Source organism: Olea europaea, chromosome 1, assembly GCF_002742605.1.
Source record: "Olea europaea var. sylvestris chromosome 1, O_europaea_v1, whole genome shotgun sequence".
In the NCBI taxonomy this organism is placed as follows: Eukaryota; Viridiplantae; Streptophyta; class Magnoliopsida; order Lamiales; family Oleaceae; genus Olea; species Olea europaea.
The window spans coordinates 2,269,044-2,296,738 of NC_036237.1; the positions used below are offsets into that span (position 1 = coordinate 2,269,044).

The following is a 27,695-nucleotide window of genomic DNA, read 5'->3' on the forward strand; positions in this document are numbered from 1 at the left end:
GTTTGCTTTCACTCTTCTGACCATTTTCCATTATACGCGTGCATGTATCATGAAATTTTGAATATTTCGCAGTTGGGTGGCTATGGTCGCATTTGTAGAGGGCTGGCACAATAATCGCCATGCGTTCGAATATTCAGCAAGACATGGAGTCGAATGGTGGCAAATTGACGTGACTTGATATGTAATTAGGTTTCTTGAAACTACTGAATTGGCCACTGATGTAAAGCAAAGGATGGCGTTTAGCAATTGAGGGTTGCGAAAGGGATACGAGTGGGGGCTGTCTATTATCTTGTAACTTTCATGGGTGAAAGACCATACATACACTCGTTTAAATGTACAATTGATAAGACTTTAATTTCTTTTTTTCTTTTTTTATTGGTTAATGTAGCTCACTAAATTTGGTGTTAGGTCCTTTTTCTAATTTTTCTTAGCAAAACTGACCTTTTGATATTTTTCGTTATTATAATTTTTCTTTTTAATTTTACCGTTGTCCCCTAGAAAATGCATAACTTATTTATTTATTTTTTTAGTTGTTATAGTTGGATACGTTGCATCTCGAACAATTATTCTTTGTAAAGATGAGTTATCCATTTTGAGTACACATGTTTAGGTTTGAGTGATCGAGCAAAGAAGTAAGTTTAATTTATTTATTGAAAGAGAAGGTAAGTTAAAGTAGCTCACTAAATTTGGTGTTAGGTCCTTTTTCTAATTTTTCTTAGCAAAACTGACCTTTTTATATTTTTCGTTATTATAATTTTTCTTTTTAATTTTACCGTTGTCCCCCAGAAAATGCGTGACTTATTTATTTTTTTTTTAGTTGTTATAGTTGGATACGTTGCATCTCGTACAATTATTCTTTGTTAAGATAAGTTATCCATTTTGAGTACACATGTTTAGGTTTGAGTGATCGAGCAAAGAAGTAAGTTTAATTTATTTATTGAAAGAGAAGGTAAGTTAAAGGATTAATTACTCGATTCAAAACCATTAAACCCCCGTTTGTCACTCGTTAATTGGAAAATTAAAGAGTCTTGAATTGTATTTTTTGGAGAATGTATGGTTAAAAAGTAAAATTTTTTTATTGATTTGTGCGTAAAATATTTTATTGTGTGAATGTGTGTTGGAGAATGACACTATAACAAATAATTTTAAAGGGTGACAAACATGCACTAATTCTGGACAAAAGTTTGAGTATTCATTTAAAGGGCATACTCTCGACAATTGATTACACATATATTAACAAAACGATAAAAATACCAAGTCTAAACTAGCTACTTATAAGCTTAGCCAAACATTTCCTTATTTTTTCTCATTGCTTCTGATGCTCATCGCATTTCTAATTATTCCATTTGACATCTGTTCTGTACCCTTTATAAAGTGGGAATAAAGAATGAATCTGGGACCTTTTATATTACTTTGTTCCACTTGGAACTTATAATCTTTGGTGTGGTACAGAATAATAAATAAATATTTCATTTGTCCTTTTTTAATAATTTTGTTCATTTTATTCAATGAACTACGAGCTCCTTATACAAATAGTATGATATATCTAAAGCAATAATTTCAACGAAGATTATGATAAAAGAAGGAAGACATAGTAAACGAAATAATCTGGACCAAAATTGCTATGAAAGTAGTAATTATTCGTGCGTCACTGGCAATGAAACACCCCCATGGGAAAATTTATCGTTCAATTCTAAAATAATAATGCTATTTGCAATCACTCTACGTGGGATACATATGACAATTAGTAATTTGATATATGAAGTAAGAAAAAACGACTACATTAATACATCAGATCAAAAATCACTATGTAAAATGTCACTTAAAGCGATTACTGCAATCAACGATTGTGAATACTATTACTCATTCCAAAAATATACATCAATAAAGTTTCATCAAATACATTTTGTCTACATTAATCGACAAAAAGTCTACTCAACTTGTACATCATAGAAGCAAAGTGATCAACCGATTTGAAAGAAAATCTTTTGTGTTCTAAGCCTTTAAGGAATACATAGTATCTGACAACAATATCTCTTCATTTTGCAAGATATTTTATCTTCAGCCACTAGAATCGTCCATGTGTTTGTATATAAATTAAGAATTGCAGAACCAAATAAAGTGAAAACAACAAAACATTATTTTGTAATCCTTCCCCTTTTTTCTTATAATTAAATATTAGTATTGTGCAATATTTTAAATGCAATAATATTTGCACCCTAATAGTAATAGCACGTATACGTTTGCGTGTCAACTACAAGCAATGCATGCATACCTAACTCTTTAAATATTCTCTTATTTGTCCAAACTTTGGAAATGTGAATTTGCACTCAACAAAATCATTTAATTAGTTCACAAAAAGTAGGTTAAAATATATTCAGTGGCGACCTTCATTATCTATACACAAAGAAGAGCATCTATTCAATTATACTAATCTTTAACCAGCATTTTTTCTATTGTTGCTTAGGATTTTATTTTTTCTTTTGTCAAATCTTATTTGAAATTTGATTCTTAATGGCATGATAATATTATGCTTATCTCATGCATTATATAAGAAAGTGAAAGGGTATAATTCGAAATATCACAATTCCATTAAATTCAAACAAAGCACTGATAATGCTATATAGCATCATCCAAGTTACACTATTTTGTTTAACATGTCTTTAATCGACCGATTAAACATGCTTCTTTGCAATGTTTTTATATAACTACTTTGAGATTAGTTACAAGGAATATTCTTGATAGAGTTTATTGTTCGGGTTTTTGAATATTTCAGTCGTTCTAATAATTTTCATAGCTACATTGCATGTTTTACGAACACTATGTTTATCCTCAAAATAAATAAATACTTTCTTATGTGTTTATTTGAGCCATAAATAGATACGTATTTTGACAATAATAATGCATAATATTTTAAAAAGTAAAATAAAAATAAAAAATACATGATTTTAAATGGACTAAACATATTAATATTATTTATTGACCAAGATTAGTCTAATAGTAGGTTGAAGTCATGATAAAACATAAAGAGATTCTTGGAAGAGATATTACTAAAGATTAAAAAGAAAATTTTGGTATACATAATTCTCAAGGTTTTTTTTAATCAATTTTCTTCCTTTTAATATGCAACATACTTACAATTATTATCTTTCAAATGATGCACCTTTTTTCAATAAATTTGAGAACTCTTAATTTGGGTTTAAGTGTAACAACATTTTATTGGAGAATGTGTGGTTGAAAGTAAAAAAAGAAAAATGTATTTTTATAAAAATGCAGTCCAAACGTGGAATTTTACGACCCATTTGAGAAGAGGTCAAACCCCTCTCTCTTGAACAAATTGTTCGATTTTTAAACGTAACACATGTAGATTTTATAATTTATTTGAAGGAGTTAAATTCTTGACTCGATAAGCTTTTCATTGGCATATTATATATTTGATGAAAATCTCTATATCAATCGTGACACTCTAGCCATTCCACGTGTTTCCGTGTTGGTTCTCAGATTTCGACTCCACATCCATAGTTTCACTTCAAAATCCCGTGTTAGGTATCTCTAACCCCAATGGACTCCATTTAAATGATATTTGACTCTAAATATGATGTATAGGATGATTCTTGGTTGCTTGGACTTCAAGCGGATGATTTATACAAAATATTAAAGAACGAAGCATAAATGAGGATAGACATGAAGGGAAATAATGATCATGTATACAATGCAAAAAAATATGGTATATAATCAAAATGTGTTCTTATGTGATTTCTTGAAATGTCATGTTGGTGAGGAAATGTACATAAAACATTGATTTTCTTGAATTGGAGTATTCGAGATATAATTCAACTTTATGATAGTGTTATATATGTGCAAATGTTGAAATGGTATCACGTGACTTTATGACTCATATATGGTGTATATTTATACTATGGTGTTTACGTGCATACGTATGCATGGATATGAGAGAAGTATTCATGTATAACTCAAAAAATAAACAATAGTTAAAGTGGAAGGGAGACAATGTTGAATACTTGGACATGACATACAGTAGCAGAACGAGATGATAATTTTGAATATAATGAAAATTATCTTATAGGTGGACCATATTATACTTCACGTTCGGATTGATATACCGCTTGAGGCTCCCAATGATCATTGAAAGTAGTCGATGGTAGGGTGTTCGACAATCTGACATTGGTATATGAATCATGTCGGAGATCCCTTGATGGCCTCGGGCTTGCAGATCTACATGATGAGAACCTTATACATAGGCCACGGTTGATTCAAGTATGTTACATTTTTCAGTACACCGTATCCTTATCCTTATTCGTATACATTATATTTTCAAGTACAAAATATATCGAATTTAAGAGAAGTTTTCTTTATAGGTTCCCAACCTTTATTTAGTATGACAATTATATATATAACCTTTCATCTGTGGCACCAGTATCTCCATCTTTTTGACAATGTATGCACGACTTTGGTAATTAAAAACATCTAATTAAACATTAAATTTTCAAGCAACTTTCACGTACTGTTTTACTGCAATGGTAAGATTGTTAAAACAAAAAAAATGCTATTTTGTCTTGAAAGAAAATGCATAGTTAAAAGTAGTAGAAAAAAAAAATTTGAATTTACATGTAGAATATTTTATTGTGGGAATTTGTGATTGAAAATAAATATTTAGAAAAAATAGTTTCAAGCAGGGGCGGACGCAGCGAAATTGAGTTAGGGGCACAATCAAATTTTGTACAAATCGAATACTTTGTTCTTGATTTTTGAATGATTCATATTTGATTCGAAAAAAATGCAGATTTACATTTAAAAAATATTTCTTTATTAATATTTTGCTCATCACAAGAAAATGTATATTTATATTTTGAAAAATTGTGTATTTGATACAAACAATCAATTCAGGTAATCGAAAGAAAAAAACAAATGACCAATATTCAATACTAATAATCAATCAAATAAAAACAAATCATTAGATATAAGTTAAATTTTATATAATCATTTTAGACACATGCTATATACACAAATATGATTGAAGAAAATGTAAATTTAGGTTCCAATTAGTTGAAAATTTGATTTAAAAGTAAATATTTGTAGCTGACGTGATAAATGTAGATAAATTATAAACAAATTTTAAAAAATAAGAAGGGTTAAGATTTTGGTAAAAGACGTGAGGGAGATAGTACGATAGAGCAATAAAAAATAGAGAAAATTCAAATTTATTGTGATTTTGCTTCTGTTTGATGAGGATTAAAGTCTGATTTTTATTAAATTTTGATAAAATTTTAGAAGTTAAGAAATCCATAAAATATATTATTAAAATTAACTATTAACTTTGATTTAGAAACATGAATTTATCACAAAAGCGGGGAGGGGGGGGGATCTCAAAAGTTGGGGGTCAAGTGACCACCCAAGACCCCCCCAGGTCCGCTCATGGTTTGCAGATAATGGTTGTGAAACGGGGACTAAATGTTGCTCTTTTTTGGACAATTGACGGAGACCGTGACTGGCTTAACGGAAAAACTTCACAGAAACCACGAAGAGGGGTTGACTTTGGTAATTTCTCAAAGGTTGGTGACAGAAACTTGATGGAAAATTAGTGAGGGATAGAACACTACACTTTGCCAAAGTTTGGGGGTCTAAAATTGCCATTTTGCTCTTTTGATAAAGAGAGCTTCTACGTGAGATTCTCAGCGACGTGCGGGTTTCAGAAATCATTCGTTGACATGTTTGTTGACTCCTCCGTACAATATTATAACCCAAAAAACCTCTTGAACAGGCTCAAAAACAGGTCCAAAAACGAGGGGCCATGTGGTGCCCTCCTATTGGAGGGTAGGATTGACACTCAACCCCACCCTCCGATAGGAGGACGCCACGTAACCCCACTTGTTTTTGACCCTGCTCAAGGAGCATCTCTCGTTATAACCATGAATTCTTTTCATACCCCTTTCTCTTCACATATTAATGCTTTCCACATGTTGGTTTACATGGTAATGTTAAGTCTACTTTTCGTGATCGACATCTTTGGGAGTATTTCATTGGAATTCAAAAAGAGTGGGATAGAAATTATTTTTTATTCTTTTAAATGTCCAATCATGTCCTTGTTTGAGTTTCATTTTTTCCATTAAAATATATTTTTAATAGTGATTTGACATTATTTTAACCATACATTTTTTAATAAAATATTATTATACGCAAATCAAATTTTTTTCTTATTTTTTAACCACACATTTACCATCAATACACTATTTAAAAATTTATTTTTTTCACCAAAACGGGCCTCAAACAAGGGCCATCCAAAAAAAAAAAAAAAAAAAAAAAAATTACATGTAGCATGACTGTGAGCTCTAGATTTTTTCTCGACCAATTCTCTCTCTCTCTCTCTCTCTCTCTCTCTACGGTCTCCATATATATCACATTGATCACTCTCAAAGAATTTTGTACTGTACTCCAAGAACAAATTTCTATCATTAAGAGCTTCAAATCTGAGACTTAGAGAGAGATGATGAAGAGTGGAGTAATTGTTAAAGAAGGGTTCGTATTCAAGGACGAAACCCACTTTACGGTTTCAAAAACCTCTCTTTTCTACGCCGGCGACGGCTACACAGCTTACGACTGCAGAGGTGAACTCATCTTCCGAGTCGACTCATATGGCCCAGATGCTCGTGAGACAGGTGAACTCGTTCTCATGGACGCCTCCGGCAAATGCCTTCTCACTGTCCGCCGTAAGGTGATTAACTAATTGCCAATCATTTATCAGCTCTTCACTGAGTCAACGCAGTGAGTCAATATTTAAATTAACTTAATTGAGTTGTTAAACGATTACGAGATTATAGAAGGAAAATTGATTTAGTAATGATGATTTTCTGGGTTTTCACTGGAATTGGATTTTTACGTTTTTGTTCATGGTAACGCCTACTGTTCCTAACTAATTCTTAATCTTCAGAGTCTGCTTCCTACTGACACGGGCACGACCGAATAGAATACTCTCATAACTGACATAAATCGGAACGATTTTTACTCAAGAAAGCATTTTAGTTCTAGCAGTGACATGAGATTCAAAGTAGTCTTAACACATGCAACAATATTTTATGTAAATTCGCCAACGTTCGTGTAGTCAAACTGATATTCTATTTTTGTATTATTTTGCAGAGGCCGAGTCTCCATCACAGGTGGGAAGGCTTCATAGGGGAGAGAATTGATGGACAGAAGCCAATCTTCAGCGTTCGCAGATCATCTATAATCGGACGGTTCAGTGTGACAGTGGAGCTGTACACCAATACAGGTGAGGAGTACCAGATTGAAGGCTCCTTTGCCAACAGACATTGCACTATTTTTAATGCGGAAAAGGAGATAGTGGCTGAGATTAGACGTAAAGTGGATGCCTCCACCAATGTCGTGTTGGGAAAAGACGTTTTCTTAATTTCACTAAAACCGGGTTTTGATGGGGCCTTTGGTATGGGGCTAGTGCTGGTTCTTGATCAGCTTAATGGTGATGATTTAGCTGATGAAAATCCCACCAACGAGGATGTAACTTTTTCTTCTTAATTTTGTAATTTTATTAAATTCTAGGATTTTGTAATAAATAAAAAAGTTGATGTCGTAGAAACATCAACTGTACAGACAGGAACTTGAATAATAATAATAATAATAATAATAATGTCTGAATAATAATATCAAATCAAGTACCGGACCAGCAAATGTTACTTAAGCCTATCCTTCAAGTCCACCGAGCAATTGGTGGCAATCAAGCCGAGTAGTTTGTCTGCTCAAAAAAGCTTGGCCCATGAATGGTTCAAGCTCATCAAGAGATGAACCCGAGCTTATTTATCTATATATATGTTTCTCATTCTAAATCATTTTTCTTACAACAAATTCCACCTCCTCTCTTCTATACTATCTTCCATTCTAATTTCTATAGTTCGTTATTCCTTCATTACTCACTCTACAATAAGTTATTTATTTACATTCTACAATTCTTCTATTTAAGTGTGTTAATACGTCAACTGAAAGAGGAATCATTCAACCCAAATGATTCAAAGTGCACTTAGTTATTCTGCTTCCTCAAAATCATTCAAGAAAAAAATGACTTCTTGAAAATTTTTTGAGAATGCTAACTCAATAACTAAACGTAACATTTGAATCATATGGGTTCAATGATTCTACTTACAGTTACGTGTTAATGTACTTAAATAGTTGTGGTTCCCACAATGACTTCATGTGTTTTGGTTTGCCAGGATACTTTATTGACGATGCTTAAAACTTGATAAAATGCTCATTTTTTGAATACAACAAAAATACAACAAATTGCATGTGATATAATTAAACTTTATTATTTTCTAAATAATATTTTATTTTAAAAAAATTGTACATATAATAAATTGTTCGTGTACAATTTTAACTCTGAGTTGATCTCAAAACCTGATAAAAGGAGAAGGATTTTCAAAAAAAAAAAAAAAAAGGTTTCAAATCTTAATTGCAAAACATCGTATGATTGATTCAAGATTTTTATTGTGCAAATCTTTTTCTTAATATGAGAAAGAAGCCTGTCAACACATACGTCATAAGGAAAATCCTCGCACAACTAAAAATCTTTACTCAATCATTCGAAATCGAAAATTGAAAAATGAAAACCCATCTCAAGTTTCCATGTATAGGCAATGATGCATGCTAATTGTTAGCACGCTTCGATATTTGGAAAACTTGAGATGGGTTCTTTGTTTTCCGATGTTTGAATATTAGAAAAAAATTGATTTTAAATTAAATGTACACGTAACAAGTTGTTCGTATATAATTTTAACTCCACCTACTTGAAAATAAGTAATATCCACCTACTTGAAAATAAGTAATCAATCCCAAATCCGAATGAAAAAAAAAAAAAAAAGGTTTAAAAAGAAAATGTTCGTGGGCCAAGCTCTACTCGGCCATGAACCACAAGATCTTGGCCCTTGATAGACGAGCCACAAGCCAAGCTCATGTCAACGAGGGTCGAGCTTGCTCAGCTCAACCCATTACCACTGCTACACAGACATGAAAAGTTGGAAATATTGCGGATAATTTAATATTTTTGACTTCCATCAATAAAAAATAACTCGTTTTAAGCACGCATATCTTTATGGAGAGAAGAAATTAGGTTGTCGAACTAGGTAGTAGACTAGTAGCCCCATAACTCCAAAGTCATATGATATGCTCTCGTCGGCTTTAAACAATCCGAAGTTTCTCTCAGAAGTTGGCCCAGGCTTCAAGTTTTCGTTTAAACAACGCGAAGATATAAGCCTTTATGGGAGTCTTAGACCAATTAGGAGTTCCTTTCTTTTTTGAGTAGCCGTTTATGCAAATTACAAGTGCAAGTCCTTTCTCCGTAGCTCCTGCTTCATTTTCGTCCACCTTGGAAGACCAACCAGTTTCGGAAACTATGATTTCTATTTTACCAAAACCGACCTCTTCCAATGCAGCGTAAGAAGCATCAACCATGGCGTCAAACATATTATCTTAGCATAGTTTTAGGCTTCGCATCATAAATACCAGGATTCTTGTGAAAAAAAGAGTGTAATGTGCACTGAATTGCTGAAATAAGCCTAGAACGAAGTACCAAGATACAAAAAAAACTACACCATGTAAGGAGAACACTCCTTAAAAGGGTAGTGTTTGGTGCATATAATTTATGTACATAGGGGTGTTCACACTTGTCACATGAGGTGGGACCCACCCCATGTGAGGGGTGTGGACACCCCTATGTACATAAATTATGTACACTAAGACTTTTCCCCTTCTTAAATACCCTTGCAGATGGAGAGGATTTATTCACAAAAACAGCTTTGAACGTGGACTTAAGACCTCGATTTTATCGGACGCAATTGATCGAGGCATTGTAGACATTTTACACTGTCAGCACAAAGTACTTCCCTAAGTTTTGGATCAACATTTCCAAGCTCATCGTTTCCATCATCGACATTTTCTTTCACCCAATCAGCTGCACAATCGAGATTCACACTGATATCTTTCAAATATTCATTCCCTAGTCCAATAATTATCTCGATTCCAGACCCTCTAAACGTCCTCGAAAATCCTACTTTTTAGCCACGCATTCTTCAAAAAAAAAACTATTACATAATCTAATGAAGCTCAAACAAACCCCCCAAGTGTCTTGACTGCTAAAGAATTGTAGATTCTACAATATTTGTACATAGTAGGTAAATAGTAAGTTATGAATCCCACAAAAAATATAAATAAACATACGTCAATCATCTTAAATAATAATTTAGACTTTGCTAAACATGCTGTGAGTTGTTTGCAATAAGTAGAAGATGATGTTTGTTCAACTACATTTTAGTTAATAAACAAGAACTTTTCTCAACTGAAGTAAAAAATAAGCTTTGCAAAACTGTTTATGTGCAAACCGTTTTGCAAAACTTTTCTTAACCAAAAACAATTTTTAAGAAAAAAACACAACAGAGAAAATTTCATATGCAAACTGTTTTGCAATATAAAGAATACAAGAAGAAAAGTGAAAAGATCCATTGCCAAGACTGGCAAAGGCAATGAGTTCTATTATATATTATAAAGTATTGAACACGATAACTTGTGATGAATGTGCACGACTGAAAAGGCATCATGCCACACTTATATTCGATTCACAGTACATTTCTGGTATCTTTGGTACACATTAGACGGCACTGCACAGTACAATGGACAAAATTTCAATTTCTTATTCTTATTCAGTGCTATCGAGTTGAGCATACCAAACATGCCATTTATGTGCAATCATCCATTCTTAAGAAGTAACTTTAAACATTTTACAACAGCAGCGTTGAGTCCTACTATCCGGCCGACAATCAAAATCTACTGCTTATACTATATCAATCATACAGCCCTTCTTGCTCCCAAATGTCAACTAAAAAATCTACCATTTCCTGCCAATTCAAAGGGAAATAATGAGATAAATGAAATGATAATCGAACAAAATAAAAAACATTATGCCATCAGACTCACAGCCAGAGGAATCGGCTTGGGGAATGGCTTGTTGCTGCTGAGCAAACTATCATAGGTTGCATTCCAACTGCAAAGCCGGCACTATTTAGCAATGCAGAAGAACAAATTGCTGACAACAAATAAAGCTATGTTCTCTTCTCGAAAATAAAAATAAAGCTATGGTCATCATAGCACAGAACCTTATTTACGAAGACAAATGGATCATTGGTATCTACACATAGAGAGCGCAAAGGCAATTCTGTGATATTTCTCTTTCCTCACTTCCCAAGAAAGGGTTATTAAATTGATTTAGCATTAAAGCACACAAAACATAAAACTTTAAATTAATTCTCCAACAAGTACTACTTGTAAGAAGTTTCTAAAAATTATTTGTAGCAAGGAACCATATGGACCCAACACCAAATTTGTTGAATACAAGGCTTCGTTTGCTGTTGTCATATAAGTTAACATTTTAGTAAGCAGAAACCTTATTTTCAAATTTATAACTTCCTTATTTACAGGTTGATCCATTCATGTTGGTTGCACCCTTATACACTGTCCCTCTTTAGAATGTAAACAATGAAATCAACTCACCTCAACCTGGGTTCATGATGCTTCTGCGGCAATTTCTCTGACTTCTTATTTCCTATCCATTTCTGTCTAGTTTGGTTCCAGAGAAGAAGACCTACAGCCAAAGCCTTTCACTATAAGATCGAAATCATCCATAAAAAACTAAGTAAACCTAATACGAACAAGTAATGTCAGCTATTGCAGCTTATAAAAAATTAAGCCCCTGTTGGACAACCATTATTTGAAAACTTTTTTTTCTACATACTCATTTTCAATCACATATTTACAAAATAAATTATTCAGCATGTAATCTAAAACTTTTCCTTACTTTTAACCACACATTCTCCTAAAAATCACTATTCAAAACATTATTTTTCCCAAATAATAGCCATCAAACAAGGGCTACATAGCACACTACAAAGTGCCACCAGTCTAACTGAATATATTTTTCTTCGCCAAAGTAATATTTTATTTGCTGGTAGAAGATTCAGCAGGAAAAGTAAATAAGAAATGTATAGTTGACAAAGAGAAAAAAATGGATAGATGGATTGCATCTGCCTCTGAATATTGTATCAGGGCTTCTTAGGCATTGTCCGGATCAAAGCAGGACAACCAACAAATCCCATTCCACAGTGAACAAGAATACATAGCCTCAAGATAGAAAAAAAGTATGAACTGAAATTGCTGAGCCAAAATATAAATAAAATCAAACAGTAATTATGTTGCCAACAACAAAGCAAATCAACTTGCCATGATTTATATATTCAGAAGGGTTGTTCGAACTGCTAGCATCATAAATTTGTGTTGATGAACTTATTGGCGAGATGCTTCCAAATGACTGAACTGCGCTATTATCCATCTCACACGCGCTGGTAGTCCAGAAATCCTCAGATATGTTAGGTTTTGAAGCCGTCAAAGTGTGATGTTTCGGACCTTGCAAGGGCTCATTACGTGCAGAAATCAATTTCGGCTTAGTACAGCATCCAATACAACCACTGCTCTGTTTCAAATGACACCAGCTGTAAGAAATCCACTGAAGCAGTAGAAAGTGACTTAATCATGTATTACTACTTGATCTCTGATGAGACAACTCCCCGTCCCATTCCACAAAATACAAAAAGAAAGAAATTTATACATATATATATGCTCTCAAATAACTGCAAATGTAGCGGGTCAAGCCATACAGAGGTTCTTCTTCTTCTTTTTCTTTTTTTAGGCGCGTTTATGTTCATCTTGTGATCTTAATAAGCTTAAAATGTGTGTTGATGGTTTTCCTTTGTTCACAGAATGAACGAGATCGTCGTTTCTATTGCACAGACACTTCAACTAGGGTGCTGTGTCAATATTAAATATCAACACTCTTCAAATACTCTACGATGATCATTTTTCTTTCTTTAGAAGAAATGTTATATATTTGAAGTTATTATTGAATGAAAATAAGTACTCATATTTAAAAGATTTTAAAAAGAAAATTAATAACAAGTATAAAATTAAATATATACTATATAAATGAAAAATTTTAAGGAATTTAATCAACGTGACGTGTCAATAATTTTTTGAAAATTGTGTGTTGACATATATGACATGAATCATGTCATACACATGCATCCGTGTCGGTGTATCATAGCTCTTCATGAACTCTATATGGAAAAATATTAACAATAGTTAAGAACTTAAGGTCCATTTCCAAACATGTTCCTGAAAATTGATTAAAAAACACATTTTGGGAAAGTTTTTAAAAATTCGTTTATGAGTTACATGAACATTTGCCCACTTTTGGGGGGGAAAAATTTCTGGTAGTTTTAATAACTTGAAAGAAATTGCCAAAACATAAATTCGGTCTTTTGCTCTTGTCATCAATTTAGTTTTTGTTTTCCACAATGCTACAACATGATTTATATGCATGGTTTCATACATGAAAAAGAAAACGAGATTTATTAATGTTCTCCCTATACAAGCACAAATTCTTGAAAACATTAACCCTATGTTTGCCTCATGTTTATAAACTATTAAAAACGCTCGAGCCACTTTTTTATTACACATTTCAAAGGATCCATAAGTACTATCCACTTATCCATCATTCATTTCTATCTATTTATAATATAAACAATTTATAAACACTTCCCAAACATGCTCTAACTTATGAATTTATTAACAGCATTGCCAGAAACAATTATCAGTAGGTATGGAGGGAAACATGTAATTCTGAAAATGAGAAAGATAATAATGTGATATTTTTTTGGCAACCTTGGTTGACTTGAAATCTTGTTACACATATGAGCAATCTGTGCAAACATGCAGAGAGGGAGGGGACGAAAGAATTCAAGAAAAATGAAACAAATTCATTTCAATGCATAATGGAACAACATGTTTCAGAGTACATTTGATACTGGGATCACTTGAGTACAGTTCCCTATTACCAGGATGTTAGAAAATGTGGATTTAGTATACTTGCATGATGCCCACCTCAAATTAGAACCAGCCCCCACCCCCCACACAGTCTTTAATAGGCTGAGAATTTATAGTTGAACTACTGCAGTGAATCCTTATCATCACTCTAGCAATTTAGAACTAACACTCAATGATGCAAAAAAATTTATGCGTTTTTAAAAACAAATAATAAATAAAAAATAAAAATAAAAATCTAAAAGGTTTCAAGGACAGACAACAGAAACTGTCGTTTCTGTCCACTCACATCGGTGATTAGAAAAAGTAAAGCCTCTTAGCTTTATTTCAAAAGGGAAGATTATCAATCAGAAAAGGAGTGAGATATATGTGAACAAAGGTTCCATATACACTACTTTTTATAATACATTAAAAGATCATTAGACAATTTGGTATTACACATTGAGAATAGTCATTCTGACTGGACTAAACATCAAAGTTACTCACATGAAATAGTATCTTTCAGATTTAACACCACAAATCACTAGTGGTATCAAGAAACTTCAAATTCTTCCCAAACCAATTACCTATTCTCATTCATTATAGCTTATAGGCAGCAACAATATTATACTTTTTTTTTTTCATGTATTCACACCAATTTCAAATTGAGTAATTGATAACCTAGATGGGAGAAGTTCAATCCTACTTTCAAATTGTCAAAGAGCATTCTATAAATGCGATTGCTCCTGACAATAAGGAGTATGGAACCTTGCATCCAATTCAACAAAAAGCTCCTTTTTATTACTTTTATAGTGCATGATTCATCTCGTGGTTGAGCAATATAGTTATTATTTATCAGATATACATGGGGTCTTTCCATTTAATAAGCCCAAACGTTTAGTTTCTGGCCCTATAATTAGCATTCTCCATTGGTACTTCCAAACAGAAAATTGAAATGTCCTACTACAGTAGCAACACAGCTTTTTCTTTGGAAAATTCCATGGGCTGATTTGGGTAAGATCTAAATCAAGTAATATTTTTTGTTTCATTAATATTAGGACAACATCAACAATAAAAAATTAAGCCTTCTACTCAGTTATTAATATAAGTTGGTCACGTGAATTGCCACTCCGTCTGCCCATTACTAGATCTACCAAAAGATGTAAAGCAGCTGGAGATCCTTAGAAACCACACCAGAACATGTTAGGATGTCATCAAACAACAAAAAAATAAAAAAGAACATTTAAAGGAAATAAAAAGGAAACAGAAAAAGTTTTGGCTTTATAAAACACCTTAAAGCATATCATATGATATGCTCCATTCATCTCTAGACTTTCACCAATTTAAAAAATTTAACCAAACCCATTAAAAAATATACCTCTTAGAAATAAAGGAATTTCATATTTCCCCAATCCAAGATAGAAAATTTCAAGATCCTAATCCCATAACCATAAAACCAAAAAATTACAAAGCTTTTTTTCTGAAATCGGAGATTTATACATACCCCATGCATGCAATGATTCGGAAAATCCAAGCTGCAATAGATCCGAAGCGTAAAAGGTTTCCCACCATAAACATCGATTCCAGGAATGTTTAGCAATTTTTCATAACGCCCTGCAAATTCAGGAATCTTGTTATTATATATATATATATATGAATTATATTTGAATTACATACACAGGAAAAAGAATTTACCTGAGAGAGAAAGGCATTTTCAATTCTCTCTCTCTCTCTAGGGTTTTGGCTTCGGAAATCGATCCCCTTTCTGAAAGGAAAAAAACCTATCAGATAAGGTGAACTTTTTTTAACGCTTCTTCTCTGGCTCAACTCACGGGAAAGAGGAAATATAAAATTAGTTAAAAATTAAAAAGGTCACGAGACTTTTATAAGTAGGAAAGCTAGGATGTTTACGGCTGGAGACTAAAGATGTTAAGTTCATGTTTGGTGATGATCATATTTTTAGTAGAATTGATAATTGATAAAATATATAGCTGAAAAGTTGTGAATTTTATAAAATATATAGATAAAATTAATTGTTAATTTTGACATGAATTAAAAATATGGGGCCAAGCCTATGTTTTGCTTCCATTTTTCCAAAAATTCTTTTTCAATCACATTCTTTTATAAAATAATTTTGCACGTAAATTCAATTATTTTTATTTTTTAATTATACATTTTTAGATCGCTCTATTTTTTGAAAAAAAAAATAGATTTTATAATAGTGATTTTTTAAGAAGGACCATAATATATGTACAAACATTTTTTACAAAATCCCTTCCTCACTACCCACAATAGCGGGTGGGGACCACAAGCCAACATTTTTTAAATTTGCTTGGGACCCGCTTTTTGTGAAAGTGTGTAATACATTTTGTACAAATGTGTTTGTGCATGTCTCTTTATCCTTTTAAGAATGTGAGGTTAATAAAGAAAAATTTCTAATTTACTTGCTAAATATTTTATTGAAAGAATGTATGATTAAATATAAGTTTAAAAAAATATGGGGCACAATTTTTCTTTTTTTAAATTTCAATAGATTTATAAAAAAAAAAAATTATGTTAATTATGTCAATAGTGACTGAAATATAGAATAATTACGTGATCATGAAGGCTTTTTTTTTTTTTTTTTTTATGGTAATAATCACTCAAGTTTTTAATTATTATTTTAATAAACATTCGATCAAAAAGATTAACTTGAAACCCTACAGGCACAAAGTGACAACTTGTAACCAATCAATGTTATTTATTATACCAAATGAGTAAAATTGGGGAATTGGAACAACACAAGTTGAAATGAGAATGCGGTGCCGTTTTAGTTTTGGATAGATTTTTTATATTAATTGTAAGGTAATTGTATTACTGCTACAAATTTTAGTCGGTGCAATTTTTAGCATTTTTCATATTTACTTGAATAGTCTAAAGTAAAAAAATTATATATTTAGGATTTCAATGTACCATGGTCAATCAAGTTGAAAAGGATTTCTTCCTCATACACAAAAATGTTCTGGTTCAGAGTCATTAACAAGAGTAAGAGGCAGAACAATTACGGGTTTATCATCATTAATTAAAAAAAATTAATTATATCAGTTTCATTTAAAAGCTCTTTTAATAAGACAAAACACGTGTAAAAAATTATCTAAATATATTCAAAAGCAATTTCTTATTTTTAAAAGCAACTTTTAATTTTACAAAAGCTCCGTCGGGACCGAATTTGAATTTGAGTTTTGCTTATTGGTGGTGCACCTTGCACGGCAGAGGAATTGTGCTTGGCGGTGGTCAAAACTTTAGTCTTTCTTGGGTATGGAAGGGTGCCCACTAGGCCATTGTTTCATAGATTCATTCGCTTAGAGAGACGTGTTATGTTGAATTTGAATCTAAATTTTGAGACGAAGACCATTTTAACTCTGATTTTGTTTTTCTAAATACTAACTAGAAAAAAAAAATCATTTAACTTGATGACTTGTCAACTACGTTTGATCTGTTCCATACGTTTACGTGATTAAGTCCCCGTTGATCCCCATTATTTGAAATGAAAATTGGTGAAATAATGTTTTTTTTTTAAAAATAAATGGTTGAAAAAGAATGAAATTTTTTTTGATTTACGTGTAATATTATTTTATAAAAGATTGTATAGTTTAAAATATTAAAGATGAAAATGAAATGAAATTTAATGAAGGCCAAAACGGGGGCTAAATGCATGATTCATGCTTGTTTGTTACATGAAACCTTATTGATATCTATGTCGATGGATCTATGGATAGGTTAGAAAAAGTTTGGTATTTTCAAACTCATTAATTATTCCAATTGTTGACTACAATAATTTAGTGATGTTTGACAATTATTATTTCAAAATCAATTTTTTTTATACATATTTATTTCCAATCACATATTTAAAAAATAAAATGTATTGCTCTTAAACCAAAAAAATTTTCCTTCTTTTTAATCACTTATTCTTTTAAAAATCATTATTCAAAATATTATTTTTTTCAAATAATAATTATCAAAGAGGGACTTAGTAACGCATTAACCTTTGTATAATCATAGAAATTAGAATAATGTTACTTACAATTGCTCACTATGACAATTGTCCTACGTGATATACACATGGTAAGTAATTATTTAATGCATAAACAAATAAAAAACTAACATTAATGTATCAAATAACTAATTACTATATATGTGCCACATAGGGCGACTATCGTAGCGAACAACTACGAGTAGCATTACTCTAGAAATTATGTAGGGTTTCTCTGCTTTTTCACAAAAGAATTTTCAAAAATAGCTAAATTATATCGGTTTCATTTAAAAGCTCTTTTAATATAACAAAACACTTACAAAAAGGTATCTAAACATATTTAAAATCAATTTCTTATTTTCAAAAGCAACTTTTAACTTTACAAAAGCTTCGTCGGGACAAAATTGGAATTTGGGTTTTGCTTATTCGTAGTGCACCTCGCACGGCAGAGGAAGTGTTTGGCAGTGGTCAAAACTTTAGTCTTTCTTGGGTATGGAACGGTGCCCACAGCCCACTAGGCCATTGTTTCATAGATTCATTCGCTTTGAGAGACACATTATGTTGAATTTGAATCTAAATTTTTAGACGAGAACCATTTTAACTCTTATTTTGTTTTTCTAAATATTAACTAGAAAACGAAGAGTAAAAAAATAAATCTATTTAACTTGATGAATTGTCAACTGGGTTTGATCTGTTTTACACGTTTACATCTAGCTATCAATTAAATGCATGATTCATGCTTTTTTGTTACATAGAACCTTGTTGATTTCTATGTTGAAGGATCTATAGATAGATTAGAAAAAAGTTCAGTATTTTCAAACCATTCAATCATTCCAGTTGTTGACCAGAATAATTTAGCTCGACAACCATTATTTGAAAAATATTCTGTACATAAATCCAAAATTTTTTCTACTTTTTAACAACATATTATCCTTTCAAAATATTATTTTTTTCCAAATAATTATGGTCAAATTGGGGCTTAATAACTCATTTAAGTACACGAGTTCATACTTCTTTAAAAAGGAAAATGGAAAAGGAATATAATAATGGCTATCATATCCATAGAAGGTTCTTTTACACGGATTCTCAACATCCCTCTTGTGGATTAGCCAAGTGTCCTGCACTGCAATCATATTTCATAAAACGACCCCATGTTCTTGACCTAATTTTCACTTTCTCCAATTGGACAGAGACAAGTGTGTGGAGTGACCACGAGAATCCAAGGATTGGAAGTTCAAAATACATTTGTCAAGTAAATATTGAAATTTGATAAGTGTCTTTGTGTGTGTGTGTGTGTGTTTTGATTTTGGCATTTTGGACACTACCATGTGATTTTCAGTTTCTTATGGACCACATTTGAGGACCCCCAACTAGATTCCGTGATTTAGGTTATCTACTTTATTAGTTGTTAATCCTGACGAATCATGATCGATTCAACGCACGTTGATTTTATGAAAATTAACATGGTAGAAGAAATATAGACCGCCCATCCTGGTCGCTTCCGCCTTCTGAAATACCATTTTCCCTAATAGGCTAGAAAATCTGATCCAGTGAAAAACGTGAAGATAATTCAATAGTTATTCTAAGTTAATAATCCAAGGAAGAACATTGAACTTCAATGAGCAACATTTGTTATGTAAAACTAACATAGCTCAAAAAAAAGTGATTAGACCATTTAATACTACTAGTTGCATCGAGTCAGTTTTCAGTGTCACCAACTCTCATGTACAAATTAGAAGATATAAGATGTCGCACTAAAACTATTTCTTATTTGTTACAAACACCAGTATTTCTTAAAAATGACAATCCAATTGTAGTACCTCATTAGGTAGTAAGGATTGGTGGAAGGTAGTTAGATTTAGATCCAAGAATACGAGCTTTGGTGTCGGGGAAAAACTCCAATCTTGGCAGTTCCGTGACGTTTCCTTCACTAGCAATACCAATGGGATAGCGGAGGTAGTGAGCCCAGCACTATCCCCTAGCCCATATATGTATTTAAGATAAAATTGAAGAATTTTGGTTTAAATCAACATTAGCCCAGCTCCCCCATATAAATATCTAAAATGAAATTGTAGAACTTTTGCTCAAATATTAGCATTAGCCCAACTTTAGTTTAAATCTCAACCCACGTCCACTGCCCAACTATTCAAATTGTATTAAAGACGCTACAATTATTAATTACTCTTTTCATGACATTCATGAAATATGAATATTTTATTGTCAAATTAGATATTTTATTTAATGCATGTTTAAATAAATTTTACTTATAATTATTAAGTAAATTTTATTATAGATTATTTGTATTGATTACATCTAAAAGGAAAATTACTTATTTTAATAGTTTGAGATACATGTATTTTTCTAAATTTAAAAGTAATTGATTTTTTTTATTAATACATATGTTTTCATTTATTACTAATACATTTTAAAAAAAAATACTTATTTTGACCATAAAATAGATACTATGATTAAAATTACTAAAAGAGTACTCATTAAGTAATTTTTTTAAATTTTCAATGGTAGATATGTATTTTTGTTTATTTCAATCATGATTCGGTTAGCTTATATTTTATAAGGTAAGTGTTGATTTTTTATTTGGTAAAAAATTACAAAGATTTAGTTGAATATCTTAATGTGAGACATCTAAACCTTTTTTTTTTTTTTTGTTAATTTCATTAATTGTCGTATACTTTTTATGGTGAATGTCACAAAAATAGCCTCGAAAACTCGATTTCTTATAGCGTAAGTTCATTAAAAAAATTTAAGTTTTAACCCATCCTAACCTAATTTTCTGGCTCCGCCCCTAAAGGAGGTGACCAGGAAGATCACGTTCAAGATTTTCATTGGCATAGAGATCCCAGTATTTATCAACAATCTGGTTCACCTTCATTACACATTCCTCAGTTTCCGGCTTAGGGGTGGAGGAAAGTGTTGTCGAGCATACCAAGGTGTTCGTACCATAGTGCCATACGAAAACCATGAATCTGACCCCCAGCAGGTTGCCTTGTACTCTTGTAGCCAAATGATATGGTTGGTACACTCCCATGGCTATCTCAGATTCCCTTGTACCATCCATTGATCTTTGGCTGATGTTGGCTGATCCAACAATTATGTATTCATCGTCCACTGTGAAAGACAAAAGATCATCAACACATTACACAGTAGCATATAACAATTACATTATAAAGCCAATGCTTACCTATCATCATCTTGGTATGAACATAGATCATGAGGCGCTGAGCCTTCTGAGCTTTTAGATAATCAGAATCATTCTGATGGTTCATACTCTCCACTCTTCTTTGTCTCGCGATTACCAAGGCAGAAGAACGTAAAATAATTTCTCGGGTTCTCCTCAATGCCCTTAGCTTGAAGGGCCTGAATTACATCCTTATACATCATTTCCATTGTCCTCCTCTGCCAATCTAATATAGCCTGAACTGATGCGCTTTCTGGAATCCCTTCAGGCCACATTGGGACTATAATATAGACGGTAAACCTTTCTCCAGCCTCAATCTTGAGATGAAGAGCTCCGATGTCTTCAAAGTTCAAACTTGATATCTTTGCAATGCCAGCCAAAACAGCTTCCAAGAAAAATACTGGTTTTCTATATATATAAAATTCTTCGCTCAACGTATAGCATTAATGTATGCATCTTGAATGCTCCGGTCAATTATATTATCCTTCCCACTAACAAGACCTGCTCTTGCTGCCTCTTCCGGCGATTCAGGGAATCCAAAAGCTGCTCCGCCATCAATAGATCGGAATAACTGAACATTCCATGTCTCGCGGTCATCTGGAAACATCACTGGAGATGGAGGAATAATATCATCGAGCTCTCTCAAGTTAAGTAATATGTTCTTCCCTCCTTGTTTCTTCCACCTCTGCTCGGAATTAAATAAAACATCCCAAGCAATTGGTCCTTCCAAACGAGAATGAATGTTGTGCCATGATTCTCTTGGTCCACCTTTCGTGAGTGCAGACTCAGTGAAATACGGCTGATGGAAATCATCGTGGAGGGCAGTATCCAGTGTCCTGAAAAGTGAATGGAAGGGGGTGTCGTATCTTCCATCACAGAGGTCAAGACCCCCACAAAACTCACGATTCTCCTCTTTTGCGATCTTCCACCACGCATGTCACTATCCACCACTACAATCTTTTGGTGATGAGTAAACATGGTAGATATTTGCATGTCCTGAATAATGCTTCCGCCATTATCTGGATTGTGAGTGCATAAGACACAATGTACATCAGTACCTTGGAAGTAGATTTCCGTCTCTTCATCATGAGTAGCCATTAAACCGTCTTTCTTCAACAGACCCACTGAGGTTCTGTCGTCCCAAACAAGCAGAAGAACTTTAATACCTTCACTTGCTCTTTTCTTAAGCAGTTCTCCAAGAGTAATGTCTTCTCCTGATTTTTGCCTCCTCAAGTCCCTTGCCAAGGCGATTTCAGTGTATACTGACCAGCCAGTAATGTAAATTAAGTGCTTGGCATTAGTTATCACATCAAAAACATCTTCCCAACCTCTGTGAGGCTCGTAATTCTTTTCTCCAGATAGGGGGATTTTTAGAATAAATTTGTCCGGTACAGGAGCATCTTGGTACAAAGAAACCTGACATCCTGTTCTCTGAGCAAAGAAAGTATATGGCACCCCTGGATACTTAGAACTTCGAATTCCATGAGCCCAGTTACGATCCCGAGAGACATAAAAAATACTGCAGCTTCACATGGATCTTAGAACCTTCACTTATAGGATTCTTCTTTATCCAATATCTCAACCCACCTATCTACTTCTTCCCCTTCCAAGAGTTCATGAACTGGTACATAAGCTCTTGCAATTAAAGTTGCACCGACGGGATTATCGTCTTTAACAGTAAATATCACATTTGACGCCATATGAGCACAGTACAAGTGACAAGACTCGTACCACTTTGGGTTGTTAGGTTCATTTTCTATCATTCTAGTCCTCCCAACTCTTACCTTTTCCAAATCAATAGTAGCATAAATTTTGGGAGTTCCTTTTCCGAAACCGACTATCTTCAATGTTCTCCATCATCTGCAAGAATATTCCGCCAATGAAAAACAAGAACAAAAGCAAATGAAACAGTTAACACAAAATCAAGAATATGAATACAATTGAAGAATGCCGTTAAATACAACAGAATAAAACATTTCCTTTAACACATCCTTCAAACGATGATCCTCATATCACATGAAAGAAGTTTATAAATAAAATTTGTCTGCACATCGAAGAGTCCTAAGATTTGAAGTAACCTGAATCAAAAAGTATGAATCAAACCTTAACGATCCCTGAAGATGGATCGAACCCGACTTAAAAAGAGCAACAATGGAAAAGGAAACAGTGCCAATCAGTCAATCATGCACATTTTTTCAATGGTTTTCAGGCAAAGCACACTTTAAAGAAATTTAACTACGTTCGTATACATAAAAATAATATATTTCACAAAAATAAAACCAAGCAATGCAATAATAATCAAAAGCCAAAAATGGAATGCGATCAATCGAATTTTGAACTCAAAGTCATACCTTGCGGAAGAAATGCACACCACCACCACCACCTCCATCACCGTGCAGCCTGTCAACTTCAAAGATCGTAACCTGAAGAGTCCCATGAAACAGAATCTGAGCCATTTTTACCTGCAATATCAAAAAAATGAACTAGAACAACTAAAATCATTCAAATTTAAGCATAGTACTAACAGGGAAACATACATAATATTGAAAGATCAGGGGGAAAAAATCACAAACCTTTGTATTGATGAATAAATTGAGAAAAATAGTGACTTTAAAATTACTATACTGATAGAAGGGAACTTCTCTTGGCGATTGGAGGGTAGTTGTAGACAGAGGAGTATGTGATCCCATTTTTTTATTGTTGCTATGTGGAAATTCTTTAACAACAATATTGCTATTTCAGTTTTTGACTTTTTCCATTTTATGAATCACAGTATGGTGAATTGTGACACAATTTAGGGAAAATAATTCGGATAAGTTTTGTGTCGCCGTCATCACCACAATTATTTTTAACTCGATTCTTGTTTTACTCCAAATGGTAAAATATCAGATTTTTGAAAATTTTTTTTTTTTTACGAGTTATCTCAATAATGTTTAGTTGATAAACATACGTACCTTGATGCTAATGGGAATAGATTCATAATTTTCATGTTATAGGTAGATGATTTACTCACATATGATGATATTGATATATTGTGGGATATATATCACATACTGTGTTTAGCCATTTTGAAATGAAAGATATCAAAAAACTTTTTGCATTCTAGGTATAGAGATTATTGGTTATGTGAATATTAGTTGCTTAATTATGTTGTTCAAGCCGGAGAATGTTTGGATCATTAACAAGAATACGTCGACGAGGGCCAAGAATTCATTATCCCCTAATTGTTCAAAACATCAATTGATTCTCAAGAAATTCACGTATGTCAAAGCATCTTCATTAAAACAATGTAGGAGTAAAGGTAACAACACTATCATGAGAAGAATTTACAAAAATGTACTAAAGCGACCCTCTACATACACATTAGTTAATTAGACGACAGTTATTTCGCACTTCCCCTTTCGACCCTTCTTTAACATCAAGCATACTCATTTTCACCATTGCTTGTTGGAAATCTAGGAAGAACATGGCCTGGTTCAGAGCATAACCATACGCAATTCCTCTAGTTGTTGCACTTTCAAACAAAGTTTGATCAGAAAAAAGTACACCATTTTTCCTCTGCAGTGCTCTGTAATAATCATTGTCAAAACTGTTTCTCGTTGAATCGAAGGTCTGCTCAGCATTGTCCCCTGCACTGCATGTTTTGGACAGTGTTTTTGCAAAATTTTTGTCCAATGTAGGATCCACATCATTAATGGTATCGAAGTTCCTCAATCTGTGTTTGAATGATGAACATCTTGACACTCCTAGTGTGTGCCCCCCTATTATTAATCAAAACCATCAAGAACTGAGACCACTATATTTGAAGATTTGATTATAATTTGATAGAAATTGTAAGTTATTTACCAGATAAAGCCACCATTTCTTGAGCAGTAAAGCCATGTTGCCCAAACATCCTTATAAGCTCAGAACTGTTTAAGGTCGGTGAAGGAAGCTTGATCGTGTCTTCCATTCTCGACCTTCTTCCGTCTTTTCTTCCTTTAGGTATGTCATACACTGGCCCTCCAGCCTAATACAAAAGGATAGGATGACTTGATTGAATTATGGGGGTGTTTGATAGACATTTTTATGTAAAAATATATTTTAGAATAATAAATTGATGTGAAATGTTTAGTTGAGAAATAATGAATTTTTTTTTATTTAAGTGTAATATTATTTTAATAAAGAATGTGTGGTTGAAAAGAAGAGAGAGAAAAATGCATTTTGAAAAAATGGCTACCAAACGGAGCCTATAAGAGCTTGTTTGAGCCCCATTAAAATGCTAAAAATGCATTTTTGAATAGTAGATTGATGGAGAATGTGTGGTTAAAAAATAAGAAAAAGTTTTAGACTTGCATATAATATTATTTTATTGAAAATTGTGTGGTTGAAAAGAAGAAAGAGAAAGATGTATTTTGTAAAATGAACTTCAGACTCATAAGTTACTTCCTGTTGGATAATTGCCTCAAAAGTCAAAAATTGGAGAACTTCTATTGCAAATGATAAAATGTAGTTATTGCATAGAGAACTTCTAATTAAAGTTGAAAGCATAAATATTGCAGAATTTGGTCTCCAATTTAGAGCCGATTTTGAAGTCTTGCACATGAAGGAATCCTTGTTGAGTTAAAAAAGTATTGTTTAAGTTTAAATTAAACTCTTCTACTTGATTATTCATCCTATAAATACTGGATGTATTTTATTATTTTGGGTGTGGCCAGAGAGTTTTGAAAGAAAAATATTGTGAATCTAGTATTTTGAGACTTTTTGTACATTGGATAGAGAAGTAGGTGCAGTAAAGCTCGAATTTATATTTTTATTTGTAATACTTGGGAATTGGGTTGGTGAGTGAAATTCTATATGATTATAACAATTTTTCATATTGTGAAAAGTTTTTACGGTCTATTTAATTTGTACGTTATATTCTTTATTTTTCCAATTTGCTAATATTCTCTTAAACAATAAAAGATCCTGTGGGTAAATAGAAATAAAGGAACTGACATAAAATTCCCAACACTTCCAACTACACAAATCCAAAGGAGAGTTTAGTTTTGACAAATCTTACAAAGAAAACAGCATCCCTTGCAGCCATTGCAAGAATGTCAGCACAAGAAACAACTCCTGGACACTGCATTTCAAGTTCTTCCTTGGCTTGATCGATTATTTCATAGCCCCTCAAGCTTAAATTTGCTGGGGAGTTTTTTTCTGATGTATTATCTTTTGACTCGAGTAGTACTGATCCATCACATCCCTATTTCAACAACATAGAAAAAAAACAATAAATAAACGTTAGCATCCATACACGCATTCAATAATTGTGTGCGCGGTGGCCCCCAGGGCACATCTCCAAGTGGTAAAAGGGGGGTGGAGAAATCCAGCTTTGCTTGAGGCTGTTGCGTCAAGGGTTCGAATCCTGAAATATGAATTTGGCTCTTGGGTAAGTGCAAGTATACAAGCAGCCTTCCACCCTGTACCTTTGGAGGCATAACCTACGATTTACCTCCCTCACGATGCTCTAGGGCAGGGGTGGTGGGGGACCCTTAAGGTTGGGGTTCAACCTAATAATTGTGTGCGCAGTGTGTAGCTCATGCTATCCTTTTTCTGTCTCCGTAGCATGTCTCGAGTTCAGATAATGGAAGAAGATTGTGATAGGTTAATAGATAGCGCAAAACTTTATCACATCGTGGAAAAAAAATTCATGCAGACGGCTCAAAATTTGTGAGAGAGAGAAAGAGAGAGAGAACCTCGATAAAGCAGTCATGGAAATGCATCCTGACCAGGCCTGCAGCAAGAGTAGGATCAGATAGCAAAGCTCTATTAACAGTATTCTTTATAGTTCCCTCAGCAAACGGACAATTCATCATGTAATAATTCATATTCAAACTATCAACCCCAGTTCTCCATCCACTGACTGTAATATCCATTGCCAATATTAAAGAAAACAGATAAAAAATAACCATTTGTGCTAGTTTCACAGGATACTGTGGCAGCAGCATCAAGAAAAATGAAAATCCAGAGTTTGTATGCATCATTTATGTATAGATAGTGATAATTTTGGGCGTTTTAGACTTTAAGTAGAGGAAATGGCGATGTTACTATGTATAAACGAAAGTGGAAAGGAAAAGGAACATGAACATGAACATGATTAAGAAATTTAGAAATAGTGGCCCATAATCTTCTCCACCTAATCTTTTGTTTAAGCAATGAAATTGCATGAGGTTTACACGTTAACAAGGCGACAAATATAAAATTAATCATGCACTAAATTTTAGGTGTTTGTGGGATTAGAACACTAACATTTCTCACTTTTTCTTGTCAAAGATCAACTTGCATGAATATTAATCCCAAAGGTAGGTAAATTAATAGTTGTGGTGATGTTCCAATATGAAGTTTTGGTGTGTTTAATTAGTACTTTAGCTCTGATTATCATCCCGAGTCCTAAATTAAATTAAGGACATGATAAATTAACAATCAGCATAAAATTCCGTTATATCTTATGATCCGCTTATATGAACAACACGATCTTGATTGTCCAAGTTAAAAGAAAGTGGACGTTAACTTCGATTGTTAAAATTTTTAAGA

General features: G+C 32.9%; 3 protein-coding genes and 1 pseudogene across 3 annotated transcripts; 1 reads left to right on the forward strand and 3 right to left on the reverse strand.

Moving 5' to 3' along the window:
* The first annotated feature begins 6,376 nt into the window (after positions 1-6,376).
* LOC111366055 (protein LURP-one-related 12-like) lies at positions 6,377-7,630 on the forward strand. Its single transcript, XM_022986732.1, has 2 exons — positions 6,377-6,733; positions 7,156-7,630. Exons 1-2 carry the CDS (start codon positions 6,506-6,508, stop codon positions 7,549-7,551), a joined length of 624 nt encoding a protein of 207 aa, XP_022842500.1. The 5' UTR covers positions 6,377-6,505; the 3' UTR covers positions 7,552-7,630.
* Positions 7,631-10,506: 2,876 nt separating this feature from the next.
* Positions 10,507-16,945, reverse strand: LOC111402908. Its single transcript, XM_023031233.1, has 6 exons — positions 16,882-16,945; positions 15,434-15,543; positions 12,295-12,577; positions 11,569-11,659; positions 10,996-11,062; positions 10,507-10,916 (listed from the first exon to the last, which is right to left on the reverse strand). The coding sequence occupies exons 1-6, from the start codon at positions 16,943-16,945 to the stop codon at positions 10,863-10,865; spliced, it is 669 nt and encodes a 222-aa protein (XP_022887001.1). The 3' UTR covers positions 10,507-10,862.
* Positions 16,946-20,566: 3,621 nt separating this feature from the next.
* On the reverse strand, positions 20,567-23,048 carry LOC111366132 (annotated as a pseudogene).
* Positions 23,049-24,377: 1,329 nt separating this feature from the next.
* LOC111366211 (peroxidase 47-like) lies at positions 24,378-27,244 on the reverse strand. The gene is made up of 4 exons (XM_022986930.1): positions 26,858-27,244; positions 26,179-26,364; positions 24,984-25,146; positions 24,378-24,898 (listed from the first exon to the last, which is right to left on the reverse strand). Exons 1-4 carry the CDS (start codon positions 27,143-27,145, stop codon positions 24,501-24,503), a joined length of 1,035 nt encoding a protein of 344 aa, XP_022842698.1. The 5' UTR covers positions 27,146-27,244; the 3' UTR covers positions 24,378-24,500.
* Between the last annotated feature and the right edge of the window lie 451 nt (positions 27,245-27,695).